This window comes from Cuculus canorus, chromosome 4, assembly GCF_017976375.1.
Source record: "Cuculus canorus isolate bCucCan1 chromosome 4, bCucCan1.pri, whole genome shotgun sequence".
Taxonomy (NCBI): domain Eukaryota; kingdom Metazoa; phylum Chordata; class Aves; order Cuculiformes; family Cuculidae; genus Cuculus; species Cuculus canorus.
This window is the reverse complement of record NC_071404.1, coordinates 78,783,839-78,801,562: the sequence shown is the minus strand read 5'-3', so window position 1 is coordinate 78,801,562 and position 17,724 is coordinate 78,783,839. Positions and strand designations below refer to the sequence as shown.

Sequence of the window (17,724 nt, the reverse complement as noted above, 5' to 3'; positions counted from 1 at the left end):
GCCTAGAACGAGTCACCTGTGCCTCGAGATGTTTTTGCATCAGTTGCTGTGCTTTCAGGGCTGTAACCATACCTTTATGTCTTAACACGACACCAGACGCAAAACATCAAATAAAGCGAGAGCATACTTTTTGTTTCCATTTACCTCGTAGCACCACTTGATAACAGCGGCTCTTGAGGCAATCGCTTCATTTGGCAAAAGTAAACGATTGTTGGAATAAATAAGGCACCAGGACAGGGCTATTTGGGTTGTACGCGTGGTAATCTGTCCTGTTAAATTGCCATCTGGCTGCTGTGTTCAAATTGATAGCCAAGTTTCCTGTGAGGGCCTTACAGTACACGCTGCCCTTCTGTCTTGGTGCGTAACCGGCCAGATTTAGCATCCCAGCGGTAGCTCTAGAGTGAGGATGCCATTCGTATGCACTTCCATTGGTTCTGAGGGGGTTTCTTTTTCACACAGCTGCTTCTAAACAAAAGTCCAGCAGTCATTTGCCAGCAAACAACCAGGATGTACAGGGTTACATCACCAATCAGTCTCCAGAGAGCATTGTAGAAGAGGCTCAGGGCAAGTTGACAGAGCTGGAGCAGAGGATAAAAGAAGCCATAGAGAAGAACGCTCAGCTGCAGTCCCTGGAATTGGCGCACGCTGACCAGCTCACCAAAGAGAAGATTGAGGAGCTGAACAAAACGAGAGAGGAACAAATTCAGAAGAAACAAAAGATTCTGGAGGAACTGCAGAAGGTGGAGCGAGAGTTACAGCTGAAAACTCAGCAGCAGCTAAAAAAGCAATATCTAGAGGTAAAAGCGCAAAGAATTCAGCTCCAGCAGCAGCAGCAGCAACAGTCTTGCCAGCATCTGGGACTACTGACTCCTGTTGGGGTAGGAGAACAACTCTCAGAGGGAGACTATGCACGATTACAGCAAGTGGACCCCATCTTGCTTAAAGATGATCCCCAGCAAGCTGCTGCGCAGACGGGTTTTGCACCAATTCAGCCTCTGGCGATGCCACAAGCTTTGCCTCTGGCAGCAGGTTCCTTACCTCCGGGGTCCATCGCAAACCTTACAGAACTGCAAGGTGTTATAGTTGGACAGCCAGTGTTGGGCCAAGCACAACTAGCAGGGCTGGGGCAAGGAATACTGACAGAAACACAGCAAGGGTTAATGGTAGCCAGCCCCGCTCAGACGCTCAATGACACGCTGGATGACATCATGGCAGGTGGGTTTATATTGTTATGAGCAGGTATAACATTTGCTTTACCAGTTGAGGGTATGTCCACCTCTTTGTGTGTGTGTGTGTTCGTGTATTCCTGCTAGCTCCGCAGCCAGTGCCACTAGCCTCCTGCTCCCTGTCTGTCGGAGCGCAGAAAAACAGCCTTAACTTTTCAACTTGCAGGGTTGCCTTGCCTTTTGTTGAGCTAACTGGCGCCTCTCTGTCAGGTTGGTATGTCAGGAGTGGCGTTCTTCACTCTTGCGGTTTGGGGGGGGCAGTGTGCTAGGGTCTCGTGGTTCTGTTTTGGCCTGGTTGTAGCTCAGGAACGGTCCTGGAATGGTTTGGATTGAAAGGGACCTCAAAGCCCATCTGATTCCAGGCCTTGCCATGGGGAAGGACACCTTCCACTGGATCGGGGGGGCTCCAAGCCCCACCCAACCTGGCCTTTAATGATAGCAGTAATTGCTTTAGACTAGCTAAGAGCTGACTTGGAGCACTCGGAGTTGGCTGTGAGCAGCGCTTGCATCACGTGGAGCCTGTGATGTGTACAGAACCTGCAGGCTTGTTGTTTGATTGAGAGCTGCTCTAGTTGGCCTTGGATGGTTTGTCTGTTGGAAGCTTCTACTTCTCTTTGGAAAAGATGATAATCCCATACCTTTTTAAAACAGCTGCTTTGCCAGCAAGAAAAAAATTCGGCCATACTGATTTTTTCTTAATTGCTTTGGAGAATTCCTTACCCAGTGACATCAGCGCTTTAAGGCCTTAAGTAGTAAAGCAAGACAGTGAAACAGGTTTTAAATACTGTAGAAAATGCCAATAGTTAGTGTTGCTTTCCTTTATACCCGCTTCTGTTTCACTTAATCCCCTTTCTGTGTTGAAGTAGTCGCTGGAATACTTGTTGTGTCTGCTTAGCTGAATGCAGGTTAACTCTTAGAACAGAGCATTAAAATAACTGTCATTCAATGAAAACTCGCTGAGATGCTCTTGGTTAAGCTGTTGAAGTGTCATTTTTACGAGTGCTGTCTGTTTTGACGTGCCCGCTTTGTAAAGCGAGGGCGTGTTCCGGGGAAAGCCAAGTCTCCAAGAGTGTGTTAGCCCAGAGGTGCGGGGCTGGTCCCGTGTGCGCTGCAGGACTTATCAGGGCACAGGAATGGTTCAGGGCGAGTAGAGGAAACTGATGGTTAAAAATGCCACGTAGTGATCGTTTAAAGCACTTGGAACAGCACTTCTCGAATTAGGCACCTGATGAGTAAGCTGATGTTCCAGCAAAGCCTCATTAAAGATTGCTGAACCTTGGGGAGCTGCAGAGGGTCCTTTCTGACAACCTGGGTTAGAATTGAAGCCGATGGGAAGCTGTCAGTGGGTAAAAAGCAAGCTGGACATATGAAAAAAAATAGGTAAAGCTACGCCCACCATGCATTGCTAATGAAGATTGCTCTGGTGTGGAACTGCTGGGATACATAATGATACCAGGTACTCGGTTCAGGAGGTGGGATAAGTGCAGTTCTTGGTTACTTAAGGAAGAATCTTTGCAATGCACTTCAACTATGTTTAACTAGAACTTGAACTTTGGGTGGGGACATTTGTTATGTGTCTAACTGCATAGAACATCTTGAGAATCTCCCATTTGAGGTCATCTGCCACATACCCAAAATGCTCGTGCACCCCTTTTTGGGAAGGTCAGGTATTTCTGGTGTGTACTTGAGTCAGTGTCTTTCTACTGCTTAGTCGCAGTTCTTAGGATGTGTGCATGCACCTATGCAATCGGGAACAAGGCCTTAAAGTTATAGAACCATGGAATGGTTGGGTGAGAAGGGATTGGTAAAGGCCACCGACTCCAATCCCCCTGCCGTAAGCATGGACGGACCATGTTGCCTGGAGCCCCGTCCAACCTGATGACCTTGAATGTTGCCAGTGTTGGGGCATCCACCACCTCCCTGCGTAACCTGGGCCAGTGCTTCTCCACCCTCAGTGTAACACGTGTCTCCCTAATACCTAGTCTGAATGTCCTCTCTTCTACGTCAAAAACATTCCACCTTCTCCCATTGCCAGAGGCCCTGATAAAAAGCCCCCCCCCCCCCCCCCCCCCCCAGTTTTCCTGTAGCCCCTTTCAATACTGGAAGGCCACAAAAACGTCTCCCTGGACCCTTCCCTATTCCAGTTGGAACAATCCAAAGTCTCTCAGCCTTTCCCCATGCATGCTCCATCCCCGTGACCATTTCTGCGCCCTCCTCTGGAGCGGCTCCAGCAGGTCCGTGTCTTTCCTGGTCTGAGGGCTCCAGAGCTGGATGCAGCTGGGGTCTCATCGGACTGGAGCGGAGGAGCGGAGTCCCCTCCCTCGTCCTGCCGGGCCGCTTTGCTCCAGGTGTAGCCCAACATACGGTTGGCTTTCTGGGCTTACAGCACACGTGGCTGACTTGTGTCTGGCTTTTCACCCGCCAGCACGCCCAGGTCCTTCTCCACAGGGCCGCTCCCAACGCCTTCATCCCCCAGCGAGCTGTGCTCTGGAGGGCTCTCGAGGCAAGTCTGTCACAGCTGTACAAATGCAATTCCAGCTTCACTTTTCTGTGAAGTGCCTGATTTTAGTATGTTTTAAGCGAGAGCAGGCACAGACCTGAGTACCCAACTTGAGTGCCAGCTTGGGTTCACACATCAGAACTTAGTGTGTAGGTGAAATGGTCTCAATGTAACACAAAACATTTATGCAGCAGCTGAATATTTTATCAGTAGCTTTGTGCGTTGCCTTAGTGGGATAATCCCTTGGAGTGAAATCTATGGTTTGAGCATAGTTCCATCCCACCACTGTGGCTTGCAACGCCCGTTACGAACCCAAAGCTTCACGTTGTCTGTGCAGACTTCATTTCATGTTCCTCACTGTGCTTGGTGAGTACAAACAAATGTGCCTCATTTCATGTTCCTCACTGTGCTTGGTGAGTACAAACAATGGGTGTAATTTGCCCATGTTAAGTACCTGTTTAAAGCAATACTGGGTGTGCAAATGCTGAGATGTGTCAGGGTGACTATAAGCCGTGGGTATCCCTGCTGAGGTTGAGTGGTGTTGCTGGGTCAGCTCCGGGACTGCCTGGTGGGATTCCTGGCTAGCAAGGATGCCGATTGGTGTTACCAGAGCTCTACGGAACTTGGCTGGAAACACCAGGAGAAAACATAACAAAGGAAGGGGTTTGGGGTTTTGTTTAAGGAAGAAACAGGATAAAGTGAAATAGCAGTGAATTCTCTTTTGGTTTTCATTTATGGCTCTTTTGCGGTCTTGCTGGAATTGATGATAAATGAAAGGTTTGCTCCTCAGCTTCAGATGCTGGACAGGTGCTCTGGTGGTGAGACTGGTGGGGAGAAGTGGTTTGAAGGTTAGTTACAGAACTCTCACATAAAACATTGCACACCCTAACTGGTGTGATGAGGATATAAAGAAAGAAATGAGGTCTCTGTTTTTAATAGTTAAGGTTTTTGCCAAATAGTAACTGTTGCAAGGATTCTGCCCAGTAACAGAGGCTCCCAAAGAACTTCACGAATCTTGGCGCACCAGATAAGATGAATTCCTGGGGGCTGCCTTGTGCGATGAGTCAGTTCTGACCGTAACTGTAAATTATATGTAAGCAAGAATATGCATTGACTCTTCACAGAAACTCTTTGTGAAATAACAACCATAGAACTCCAGCATCACAGAGGGGTTTGGAGGTTCAGTCCCACACGTGCCCTCTGTCGGCGCCGCAGGAAGCGAGGGTGCAGGCTCTGATGCACTGGTGTCACTGCAGTTGGTTGCTGGCAGTGGTTACGCTGATCTTGCGCGTACATGGTAAAGGCATTTAGAGCTTTGTCCTTGGAATATCCAGAGTTCAGTCTGTCGCTAGGCCGCTGGGTGGGTGGAGGAGCCTGACAGCCCACCTTTCAGACTGTGGCTGATGCTCATCAAGGCTGTAGGCGTGAGGTGGGTCTCAGGCCTTATCCGTGGAGCTGTGAGTGCGCAGAGCAGCCCTGTGTGCTCGCGTTTGAATTCAGAACATACATGAGTCAGAGATATGCCAGAGTATGTCATGCATCTGGAGTGCTCTGTGTTGACCTTAAGCATGTGTGGTAGGAGCGCAGCTTTTTGTAACTTAAGGTTCTAAAGAGAGGCAGGGAGCAGAGGAGGACAAGCTGGTATGGGACAGGCCTGTTGAGCTTGAAACGAGTCGGACAAAGCTGAGGTGTCTCATATATTTCTTGTGACATGTTGTTATTCAGTCCCTCGTCTTGGCTTGTTGCGATGTGATGTGAAGCCGTTCTAGTACATCTCCTGCATTGCAGGAGATAAAGGATGAACACCCAGGAACAGGGATGTGCCAACAGTCATACAGCATTAATAAGAGACTTAGTGGTCAGAGTAAAGGTGAAATGGGATTATAAAGGCTCTTGGGTTTGGTAACACCTTGCACCTAGTGAAAATACAGTGTGTTCAAAGAAACAGCAAGCTTGAACAGTGCGAGCAACCCGTGTTCCTTGTCCAAGTGCCAGGCTTTTTTCCAGGCGTGTGTTTTGATGTAGGACATGTAAATCAGAAAGGTGACAGTCCTCTTGGCTCCAGTGTTCAGTATCTTGCATTAGTTTTCAGATAATTTTTTTTGGTTGGATCGGCTGTTGGCTTCTCTGCCCTGCTGCTCGGGCTGCGCCTGTGAGCCAGGTGCTCCTCTGGGTCTGGAGGCCTTGGGCTTGGGGAGAAGGCAGCACCTGTCAGGACGTCCTTTCTTTTAATTTAAGGTAAGAGGAAGTTACTGTCCAGAAATGAATGAATCTGAAGAGCAGCTTTGCTCCTGGTATCAGTAAGCACAGAACTGATTGTCCGTACCCAAACAAACCTAAAAGGCTGAGTGGAGCGGTCATATGGTGCTTGGAGTGATGTGTTCTGACAGAGCAGCTTGGCCTTGGTTTGTAATGTGATTAAGACTGGTAGCTGGTCCCTACCAAGGCGTGCGTATACTAGAATATTCTGGTACTGAGCTAGCTTTGAGGACATCATTTCCCAGGCAGGGAGTAATGATGTTTTAGTGTCAACATACAGACTTGTAGTTCAATTTTGCCTCTGCTCCATCAGAGTGCATAGAGGGGCAGAGGGGAAGGATAAACCTCAGGCTGTCAGTACGCCTAGACTTGATGTTCGGGCTGGGTGGTTACTCTGCACTGCTCAAGGCTCTTGTGAAAACCTTTTGGATTATTGACAACTCCTCATATTTTCATTTGGACACTGCAAAGATCCTGTCCGTTGCCCTGGGCACGTTCGTTACAGACTTCAGCTCTGCGCAGGTGATGCTGAAATGAATACAGTGGCAGTTGTTGCCCATAAAAATTAATATCTCTTTTCAGGGAAATGTGCTGTAGGGATGTGAATTCTCTTTGTCTGTGAAGCACGCTTGGAATATATCTAACCCAAGAACTGTAAGTCAACGTGCACGTTCTCCTCCAGTGGCACGCATAGGCAGATTTCCATACAGGTTGTACAATAAAGGTACAGCCTCTTGTGGAAAGAGGGGTGCTGGCTTTTAAACATGGCTCACTCATCTGAATCACAGCGACACCACTGGTATAAAAAGTAGGCACTATCTTCCTAAGCACCTTGGATTTTGGAGGTTGGGTTTTTATTAAGCCTAAGAACCTTGGCTGTGACACAGCCGATGCCCCCCGGCCCCGTACTGTGGCTGCAGCAGTGATTCTTAGCAACCCTTTTAAGTACAATAGCTTCTCTAGCAGGGTTAACATTTTTCACGTGTAAAAAAATGGATTTATTTGATGATCGTGCTTTTACATCATCCGAGTTCAGCATATTCGTTTTGTTTCCAGTTCACTTTGCCATCTTTATTGGGTTCTTTTGGACTGGATGCAAGAGCCAAGAATCATTATCCTTTCTAATTCCATTACTGTTTTATGCTGCTTGAACTTCCTCTTTGAACTTACAGAAAGAAGGTAAATATGCCAGTTGCCCAAAATTCCTGGTTATAACCATGTGTTTAAAGAGAGGAGCAAGCGTTAAACTGACAGCCTCTCTGCGAGACCAGTTTGAAGTTGTGTTTTGAGGTGGTATCTCTAATTTACAGTCAGAATAAGGAATGAGACGGGGTAAAGTTTGGTGCTCCACTGGAGGACACCTTGTTATGACCTTTGCTCAGCTGTGCTCTGTACAGAGTTCTCTTACGCTACGATGTTTCTCTTTCTGCCAGAATGTTTTGGCTTAGCTCCTCTATGTTCCTTTTGATCCATGTCTAGCATGATCTGTCTTGTAAGATCAGGGTTTTCAAAAAGCACTCATATATAAAGTTCAGGAGAGTTTGAATCATGATTTACTCTTAAATATAAGGTTAATCATACTTTTTATGTTACAGTTTGGTGGTTCTGTTTCTCTTAGTGACGTTTATCAGCCGTTTGCTGGAGTTTGGCGTAGGAAGTCCAGAGAGTAAATCAGTAGTGAACGACAAGCAGAGCTGCTTTGCAGAGGAGGGAGGACACACATTGGCACATTAGGCTATAATTTTTGTGGCATCTGTTGAAAAACTTACCACCTCAGTTTAAATATAGGCCCTAATTATCAATGGCTGGAGGTTAGGGATGCAGCTGGCTATCAAACCCATTCAGAAAATGAACAGGACTTGAGGAGCTGGGGATAAAGAGGCGTTATTTTCATGTTCTGTCAGGTTACTCCGTGGTTTCTGCTGTATGAACGATGGCAATGCGTGCATTTTGCAGTCAAAGATGCTTTTGTCCACTTGCTGGGAGAAGTGACCAGTGGTTGACGTTTTCCTTTGCTGGTCACACCTGAAGAAAGGTCAGGGTGAAAGACGTGGACCTCTTTTAAGGAGACAACACAAAAAGTAGTAAAATAGGAGTTTTTCCCCAAAGGCTGTTAGAGATTCAAGTTTGCTCGGTACTTCTAAACGTGCATGCATGAATTCCAGGGAAGCGTGGCAGTCGGTGCTATCCCGTGTCATGTCAATACTGTCATCAGCTGTACGATGGTGTTACCTTCTGCTTGTCTAACAATCTTGACCAACGTTTCTGCAAAACGGCTGTTAAGAAGCTTCTGCTTCTCTGGTCTCAGCAAATCCTGCCGTGTGAGCATCCCGACAGCAGCACCATTGCTTTTGTGTCATGTTGGTGGGGCTGGGGGTGGGGGTGAAGGTTGGACACATTTTTGTATGAGAATCTTTAAACTCGTTGAAGAAGAATTGCATAGATTCCCATTGATCAGAATTATCCTGCAGTCCAGCTTCCAAAGGTATGGAAATCCTGCTCCGAATAACGGCTGACTTGTAGGTTTTTAGTTTAATAATAATAATAATAATAATAATAATAATAATAATAATAATAATAATAATTCTTTTGTGGTGGTCTTCCAGAGAACATGACAATCTGGTACGTACCTCTTCCTTTGGTTGCATACAGTTAACCTTTGTCATAGCTGTTAAATTCAGAGTTAAAGGTTCAAAGATAGGTTAAATGTGGAAAATGTGTATTTGTGGAGAAGGAAGGTTTTGGGGCATTCTGTTTGTTGGTGGGAGCCGTGTCCCACCGTCCATTCATTGTCATGTTTAACTTTTGAACTCAAGTGATTTGCTTTTGCTAAGTGTGATTCTTGTGTTCAACAGCAGTGAGCGGAAGAGCATCTGCAATGTCAAACACTCCTACCCACAGCATTGCAACGTCGGTCTCGCAGCCTCAGACGCCAACTCCGAGTCCTATCATTTCTCCTTCGGCCATGCTGCCAATCTATCCTGCTATAGATATCGATGCTCAGGTGAGCCTGCCGGTGGCACTGCAACGCAGATGCGGGGAGCTCTTTCCCTTCTGCATCCTGAATCATCCAGCGGTAGTCAGCAGCGCTGTTGTGTGAGGAACTGGGCTCTAAAGACTTGCCTTGCTGCTTTGAGGAAGTCCTGGCTCCCTGCAGGGCTGCAACCCGCTTTCCTCTGTGCTCTCCATGAATAAAACAGGAGGTCTTTGGATGACTTAACACTTGTATTTAATGTTTCTGTGTTGTTGGAGCCGTTATGAGAAGCAGCGAGGTTGTCTTCCCGCAGAAATGAAATGTTTTTCTGGCCTGATATGGTCAGGTATAAATAAGCCGTAAAATGCTGCATGCTGTTTATTCTGGTTGCCCTTGAAGTTGTTGGCCACCCAACTTTGCAGAAGTGTTGAAGTATTAAAACTAATAACTTACGCAGGTTTTAACAGGAGGAAATAATACAAAGCTAAAGAAAAGGCATTTCTGTAGCGAAAGTAGTTTTACAAAGGGCTGGTTTGCATTCGCTTGCCGGCCTTCCGATAAAATAGCCTGCGTGTACAAACTAGCGTGTGTGCGTGCAGAGCTCTGGGCCGTACACCTAACACGAGTGAGCTGTGGGTGTGGAGGGGGAGAGGCAAGAGATTGTTGTGGAGAAATGGAGAGACACCTCTGGGAAACAAAGCTTGGCTGCTTCAGCTGCTCGGATTCTACTGCGACCACTTGCAGGAGCGCTTGCCGTAACCTGGCCAGCCTTGTCGTTAATGGGAGACACCAGATCAACATTGTGATAAGTCGCCAGCTGCCCTGGGTCAGAATAGAGTAAAACTAAGTTCTCATAATAGCTAAGAAATGTGGGGGTTTTCATTGTTTTGGGGTTTAAGAAGAGTGAGATGTCATTGTAGTCAGTCTCTGTGCTGTAACAGTGCCATGGTCCTCGCTGTAGCTCAGTTGTTCTTCCAAGTAGGATGGTGGTCATTCGCAAGGGCTGTACCACGAAGAAATGAGGTGCACGTTGATTCATTGCAAGTGTTGAGTAGGCAGAATCAAGGTTGGTGAGGGCTCCATGCTGCTGCCCAGAACTATTTGCTACCAGAAGTGCTCACTGGGAAACAGTGTGTGAGTGCTCCAAAAGGAAACAACCTGAAAGCAGAGCATAAGCTCAAAGGCTTTGGTACATTTTCAGTTGTTTTGTTCGATGACTGTGAGTTGTGGGCTCACTGTAGCTAATTTCTGCTCTTCAGAGGCTTTGGCCACAGTAGTGGTGAGATTGGGGATTTTCCCACCTTTGGTTTAACCGGAGAGTTAGGAGTTGGAGGTAGCACTTTTGCCTTCGTTACGCCCTCCGGAGGGCACAGTTGGGCAGTGGCAGAGAAGTCGATCTTCTTGGCAAAACACAGGTGAAACCTGGGCTTGTGAGGACTCTCAGTTGTGCCAGGAGTTGTTCTAAAATCCCCAACAGAGCTCACTTGAGCAGTAGAATCCTGTTAGCAACTTGAACACAAAGGGAGCAGTAAGGTCACCCGGAGCAGTGCCTTAGGCCTTATAGGAGCTCTTGATTTTGTCATAGTTGCATTTGGGCTGATATGCAACATAACAAGGGTTGTGGAAAAGGACCACCTTTCCTTGGAAAAGGAAATACTTACTTTGTTGTGTCCGTCGTTTCTGCTTCTTTCAGACTGAGAGTAATCATGACACAGCACTGACACTCGCCTGTGCTGGTGGCCACGAGGAGCTGGTGCAAACATTGCTGGAGAGAGGAGCTAACATCGAACACCGGGACAAGAAAGGTGAGTACCTCGCTGGGGCAGTCCAGATCCATTCCATTTTTCCAGCATATCCCACTAAATAAATAAGCAGTGGGCACGGTCTTTACACAAAGCTTTTGGGCCTGCTCCTCTGCTGATTTTACTTGTGTCGCTTAGCTACGAATACGGGCTTGTCAAACATCCTTTTTCATTTCAGGGTTTACTCCGCTTATTTTGGCTGCTACAGCGGGCCACGTGGGCGTGGTTGAGATCTTGCTGGATAACGGAGCTGATATTGAAGCCCAGTCTGAGAGAACCAAGGACACTCCCTTGTCTTTGGCTTGTTCAGGAGGGAGACAAGAGGTGAAGTACAACTTGCGTCTTCAAAAGCAGACTGTAGATTGCTCACCGTGTCAGTTAGACTGAAGCGGTCTTATAGAAGTTACAGTACCTTAACTCGCCGCTCTGTTTCAGCGCATTGTTTTTGTAAGAGGATGCGAGGAGTTTCCTGTTTTCCAAATTATATATAGGTTGCTTTTCGTTTTTCTGTAAGAGGCACCAGTGCTGTGCAGATGACTTCGTGACTGTAATCATTAGTGGCTCATTATGGGGCTTTTGCCAGGCTAATTGGATGTAGATATGGAAGTGAATGTGACCAGTGTTGTTTAGAAGCTGGAGTTTGGCACAGTTCAGTTCTTGATATGAGCCAAGAAGTCTTTCCAGTAGATTCTGTCTAGGTCATGGGATGTCAGAGTGCTCCAGATGGCTCCAGTGCCTCTGACTAAACACAAACCCCACTTTTCGGATGATTGATGAGAAATAAATGTAGGGGAGGTGATTTGGAATGTTAAATGAAACACTGTATTCTGTAATTTCATCATGAAATCAGTGTTTTGATTTCTTCTCATGGTTGCTACAAACCTTCAGCATATAATTGTGTTCGTGCTCCTGCTGTCTGGATTGTGCAAGCCACAGAGGAGGCTGGATAATCTGGTGCAGGGTCACCTTCCTCTGCGGCCACCTGGGAATTAATGGGGTTGGAGACACAGCTTGCCCAGGGATACTATGGCATTTGAAAGGTGGTGACTTCCCTAGGGAGGATCTTGCTGAAAACTTGTCGCTCTCCTGGCCTGTTTTTGGTGCCATCAGAAGAATTTGGGCTCAGCCACAGTGCCAGTCGTGTGCTCTGGGGAAGGGAAAGGCAGCTTTTCAGCCAGGTTGTCACGACGGCCGTCGAGGCCAGCAGCCCCGTACAGCAGTGCTGAATTAATGCTCACCTTTCAGAGGTCAAGCCATGCTTCTCCAAACAGCATTCCTTGGACAAACACATTGTGTTTTCATCCATGGTTTTAAGGAAAAAATACGGGAACACACTGGCTTCCGGCACTAGCCAGCAGTTGGGATGCCCTCCAGCCCCAGTTTTGTGTTTGGCTGTTTCTGTCCTCTGACTTGAAGGGAAAGTATTATGACTGAGAAGCCCTCGGTTGCAGTTGCGTGGGTTGAACCTAAATAAGTTTTAAGCATAAAATTCAAACGCGGAGCTAATTAAATGTGGCACTAGAAGTGAGGCAGTGGGTTTTCACCTCAGCGTTCTGTTTGGTTTTTACATTGCTGGACAGTTGGTTTTCTTGTCCAGCCTTGTGCAGAAATCTCATCGCAGAGTGTAAACTTCATGGGTAACGGGGGATGCTGCCGGTTGCTTGGGCTCTAAATGAAACGTGGAAGGAAGGAATAATTAATGTAAGAAATGCTGGTTTTGTTAATGGACAGAGAAAACCAACAAGGATGCAAATGTTAATGACTCTAACAGCTCTCACACCGGATTGCTCTTGACACACTTCCAGGCAGAGGTGTAAAGAGAGAACGCAAACTCGAAGCATACAGTGCTTTCTGGTTTACCGCTCAACTTTGGGTTGAGGATGAGTTTTTAACTCATCGGTGAACTGAGCATTAAAATGGGAGAGGACAGAAAGCAGTGCAACTTTTTAGACTGCATTCAAACTGAATTTCTGGGTTTGGCGGTGCAAAGGTGGCTGAAATGATCATAAAAAGCCCTCGGTTTTGCCTCACTGCGTTGTACAATCTGTTGTGAATGGTTTAAGCACGGTAATGAGCTATCAGGAGTGATTTTTTTTAAAGGAAGTTTTACGTGGCTTTAAAAGCATAGTTGGAGCCTCTTGTGTTTTTAGAGGCGAGGAGTACGGGGAAGCAACTGCGTAGAACGGCTTTCTCACTGTTGGAAGAGGTCAATGGTGTATTTAGGCTTCAGGAACATTTGCCCTGTGTGAGTTTGCCAGTTGGGGAGAAAACCAGATGTTGTTTCTTCAATCACTGCAGGTGGTGGAATTGCTGCTAGCTCGAGGGGCAAACAAAGAGCACCGCAATGTCTCCGATTACACACCTTTAAGCCTTGCTGCTTCTGGTGGCTACGTCAACATTATCAAGATTCTGTTAAATGCTGGGGCAGAAATAAATTCCAGGCAAGTTCCATTTTTATTCATTCTTTCACGGTTTTTGCTGTGTTCAGAGCTTTTACTTTTTCCAGAAGGATTTCTTGACAACTGCTGTGTGGGACAAAATCTTGCTACTCTTCCATGATCGCAACCAATATAGTGTTTCACGTTTAGGAGGCTTCTTGCCCGTTGAGTTGGAAATGAAAGGTTTTGACGGTGTGTTTCTAATTCTGCCTTAACTTCCATCTCCCTCCATGCATTTGTAAACTTCTTTCCTGTATCGTACAGTCAGTCATCTCTGTCAAAGACAGAAATCCTCTTTTTGCTCCGTTAGCCTGCTGGATTGAAATGAGCTCTGGGTTACATGAAGACTCTGTGTGTTTGTGTTTATCCTTTCGTTTTCCCTGTGTGGTTCAAGGAAAGCTTTTTCTGTGTGTGCGTGCATGCTTCTGCATCCATTGGGAGAAAACGGCTCGGCTGTGCTGGGCCCAAAGCAAATGAACAGTCCTAGCTAAAGTTATACCACTTGTAAGCGATGCCTTTAAACCTAGAGCGGTTAAAGGCATCCTGCATAGTACACCTAGGTAGGAACATGTCCTAAGCAATGCTGCTATGGAGAACCTCTTGTAGTTTCAGTTGCATTTGCTGCGTAGATGATGTTTTGGTCTTGGATAAGTCTTCCACCTTCAGTGGTTTGGTTAAAGTCACTTTAGAAATGATTTAAAGAGTGGGCTTTTTTCTTTTCCTGCTGCAGAACTGGTAGCAAATTGGGCATTTCTCCCTTAATGCTGGCAGCCATGAATGGGCACACTGCTGCTGTCAAGCTCTTACTGGACATGGGCTCCGACATCAATGCCCAGATAGAGACCAACAGGAACACGGCACTGACCCTGGCTTGTTTCCAAGGGAGAACCGAGGTGGTCAGCCTGCTGCTTGACAGGAAAGCCAATGTGGAGCATAGAGCTAAGGTAAGGAGCTGAGTACGTCTCCAAAGAGCAGTGCTTGTTAGTTGCCACTTCTTCTTGAGGGTCATCCGATGATCTTTCTGCCTTGTGTGCAAGTTGACTTCTGGTTCAGTTGCCTGAGATGAACCATATATTGTAAAGAAAAGTGATGACTGCGCTAAAGCGCTGGTATCGGGGGGTTGATCAAAAAACAAGTGTTTCTTCCGAAGCCTTAAGTAGTTTCGGGTGCTTACAAGCATAAGAATAGCAAGGCATTAACCTAATATACATTTCTTTTTCTATAATATACATTTCTGATTTCTATTTCTTGAAAAATCAGCTAGAATCCTGGCCTAGCTGCACCCACAGTCTGATCTGCCTGACCGTCTGCTCCTATCCACCGTGGTGATGGAGAATTACAAGGGTTGTGTGTTCTTGAGTCTGTTAGTTGCCTTCAGCTCTTTAAATGGGAGGAAAGGCTGCTCACTAGAGAAATGGCTACAATATTGAGAGAGAGAAGAAAAAAATACTTGTCACAAGCGCGGCGTTGTGTTCTCCATCTCCCCTGTAATTGATGGCTGCCACAGGGGAGCACCGAAGGGACTGCGTGGTGCCGGTTGCCACCGGGTGTTCCTCTTGCTGACGTTAAGTGTCCCCTTGACTTAGCCAGGGACACTGGCTTTCTGGTGTTGCTTTGGTGGATCTGGTATTGAAAGTAGGAGATAAGATCTGCATCATCTATATAACAGCGTGAGCACTTTATGGGACTTAATGCTGGTGGTGCTCATTGTTCGGGGTTGGTTGGGTTAGTGCTGAGCAACTGTGGGCTTTGAACCTCTCTCAGCGCTGTGCTGCTGGGTGAGAGCTCTTCTCCAGGCTGCGGGAGGTGAGCTCTCCTTCAAAGTGTCGCTCAGCTGTTGGAGAACTGCACAACGTACAGCAGAACTAGAAATTTGGGTGCTGGCAGTTGATGTAAATCCTGGCTCAATGAAACACCTCCCACTCCTGAACGGATGGTTTGTTTGTCTTGCTTCATTCAGACTGGCCTCACACCGTTAATGGAAGCAGCTTCTGGTGGATATGCAGAAGTGGGCAGGGTGCTGCTGGACAAAGGTGCCGATGTGAACGCTCCTCCAGTACCTTCCTCCAGAGACACAGCTTTAACCATTGCAGCAGACAAAGGGCACTACAAGTTCTGTGAGCTTCTCATTAGCAGGTACTGTGTGTGCGAGTGTGCGGCCTCAGGGCAAACACCTTGACTGCGGCCTGACGGCCACTGATCTTTCCCAACATTCTGCAGTATTTCCTAAGGTTCACCGCAGGGTAGGAAATGGGAATTTGTCTGTTGACCAGTACTATCTATTTTTATTAATCAGAAATGATCAAATTAAGTTCTTGGTGTTATCGAGTGCTTGCTTTTGCCCAGATGTATTAATTCCATTTTTCCAGGATCGTGGATGTTAGAAATAAGCATTTTCCTGTAAGATTTACATACATGGCCCTCATAATCCCGATACACAGCCAATTTAGATGGCAGTGTTAAGCCATAGAATCATAAATCGTGGAATGGTTCAGGCTGGAAGGGACCTCAAAGCCCCTGCAGTTCCACCCCTGCGATGGGCAGGGACAGCCGCCACTGGCTCAGGGTGCGAACCGACTGAAGACACGCACAAAACATACATCTCAATCACTTCTGGTTGATCCCCACGCACTCTGGTGTAAATATGTTTCTGGGTAGCTGTTGGATGTGTCGTTTTCTAGGTGGTAGCACGGGTTATCGGCTTGCACTGAAGATGTCGCAGGTTGTTCTGAGTGAGCTGCTGAGGGATAGTGTGTGGTGGGTGGGAGCTCGTGCAGTGCCGAGAGAAGCTTCAGAGATAGCTGACAAACAGCAGGATTTAGAGTATCACCTTTAGCCGAGTTGAAGCTCTTGACAGCATCAGAAGAAAGAATGATACAATTTTGGAAGCTGAAGCACTCTGCAAATGCTTTGCTTGAGGTAATAACAAGTATTTAATTTTACCGCATTATTGCATGTCCATTTTTTTGACAGAAGGTGTTTGTTTTTGTAGAGGAGCTCACATTGACGTGCGGAACAAGAAGGGGAATACTCCACTGTGGCTGGCAGCAAATGGAGGGCACCTAGACGTTGTCCAGCTGCTGGTGCAAGCTGGTGCTGATGTGGATGCTGCTGATAACCGGAAAATAACTCCTCTTATGGCAGCCTTTCGGAAGGTAGGGTGTGAAGTTCAGCTTTGGTCTTAGCTAGAGTACTGTCTCCATCGTCCCTACACAGCTGTTCTATTTATAAAAGAGCTGACAGAAAGTACACATGGAAAAATATGTCAACTAATTTTAATACTTGGCATGGAACGTGCAAAAACGGGTATGTGTGTCACCTTTACAATATCTGTGTTAAATCGTAATAGAAATTTGCTCTATAGGTGCTTCACTGGCGCTGGTTCTCCTGCGCCTGAGAGGTGAAAATCACAGTGTACTTGTGCAGAAGGGAATCTGGGATAGTACTGGGAGGGAATGGATTAGCTTTTTATGCAAGAGAGGATGAGCGCTTTTGCTGAAACGAGTGAAGTTTAGCCCGATGTGACTCGTGAGAGAATTACTGCCAGCAAGGGGTTGTGTTCCCAGCGCTGCAGTACTTGAAAAATGGCAGCTGTTCGGTTGCCAGAGCTGCGCGTATGAAAAGTACCACGATAAAAGAAACAGGGGTGTGAAGGTGTGGCCAGAGTAAGGGTCACTTGACAGCAGGCACGGTAATTGCTCGTTGCCTTTGCCATAAATGCCCAGAAACATCCCTCACTCTTTTAGGAGATAATAAAGGTCCAAATAACAAAGCAAGTGTTGAGAGTATCGTTTGAAAGAACTGAAAATAAATGTATTGCAGTGAGTGCTTGGGCTAAAAAAGTGTTTCTTAGCAAAGCAGAAGCAGCTGGCCTGACACAAATATTGTCTTTACCAGGGTCACGTAAAGGTGGTGCGGTACCTGGTGAAAGAGGTGAACCAGTTCCCATCGGACTCGGAATGCATGAGATACATAGCAACCATTACTGACAAGGTAAGATGGTGAAGGAGAAAACACTGGAGATGGAATAGTGCTGTGATGCAGCTCTTGAGTTGCTGTTGGGAATGGTCAGTAGGCTCCTGGCACGCCGGCCTTCAGCCGGACCAGGAGTCCTGTGGGATTTTCAGAAAGGCAACACGCAGCCACCGTAGCTTTGTGCATCTTGGAGCTTGAAACAGGAGTAAAGGTGCTGTTATTCGTTATCTTGATTATCCAGGCTTCTTTTTGAGTGCTTCCTGAGTCGTTACAGCCATCTGCTCCATGATCCTCCCTGCGTACTGAATTTATGGAGCCTTTTCCAGTGGGATAGAGGTAGAAGAAGGAACCTCTGCTAGGACTGTGGGTTGAGCCTCAGTGTGAAGATTCACAACCCTATAAACAAATTCGTACTAGAAAAGATAGAAAACATAATTGACAGTGAAGTAGCTTCTTGCAGCCTTGCAAGGGGGCTGCTGCTCTTCCTGGGGGGGGGGAGGGGTGTCAGGTTAATTTGGTTTATCTTCAATCCAGATGAACAGGGCAAAAA

At 46.8% G+C, this 17,724-nt stretch overlaps 1 protein-coding gene across 5 annotated transcripts in view; it reads left to right on the top strand.

Annotated features, from left to right (window-relative positions):
- The window catches only part of ANKRD17 (ankyrin repeat domain 17), a 93,189-nt gene that overhangs the window by 62,472 nt on the left and 12,993 nt on the right, over positions 1–17,724 (top strand). For 2 of the 5 annotated variants that reach the window (XM_054066368.1, XM_054066370.1), the window contains exons 15-23: positions 460–1,215; positions 8,841–8,989; positions 10,653–10,764; positions 10,940–11,085; positions 13,060–13,202; positions 13,930–14,143; positions 15,160–15,335; positions 16,192–16,354; positions 17,097–17,192. In XM_054066368.1, coding sequence (XP_053922343.1) covers positions 460–1,215; positions 8,841–8,989; positions 10,653–10,764; positions 10,940–11,085; positions 13,060–13,202; positions 13,930–14,143; positions 15,160–15,335; positions 16,192–16,354; positions 17,097–17,192 — 1,955 coding nt within the window. The remainder of the gene's footprint in view (positions 1–459; positions 1,216–8,840; positions 8,990–10,652; positions 10,765–10,939; positions 11,086–13,059; positions 13,203–13,929; positions 14,144–15,159; positions 15,336–16,191; positions 16,355–17,096; positions 17,193–17,724) is intronic. The other 3 variants (XM_054066369.1, XM_054066372.1, XM_054066371.1) reach the window with 3 other exon arrangements.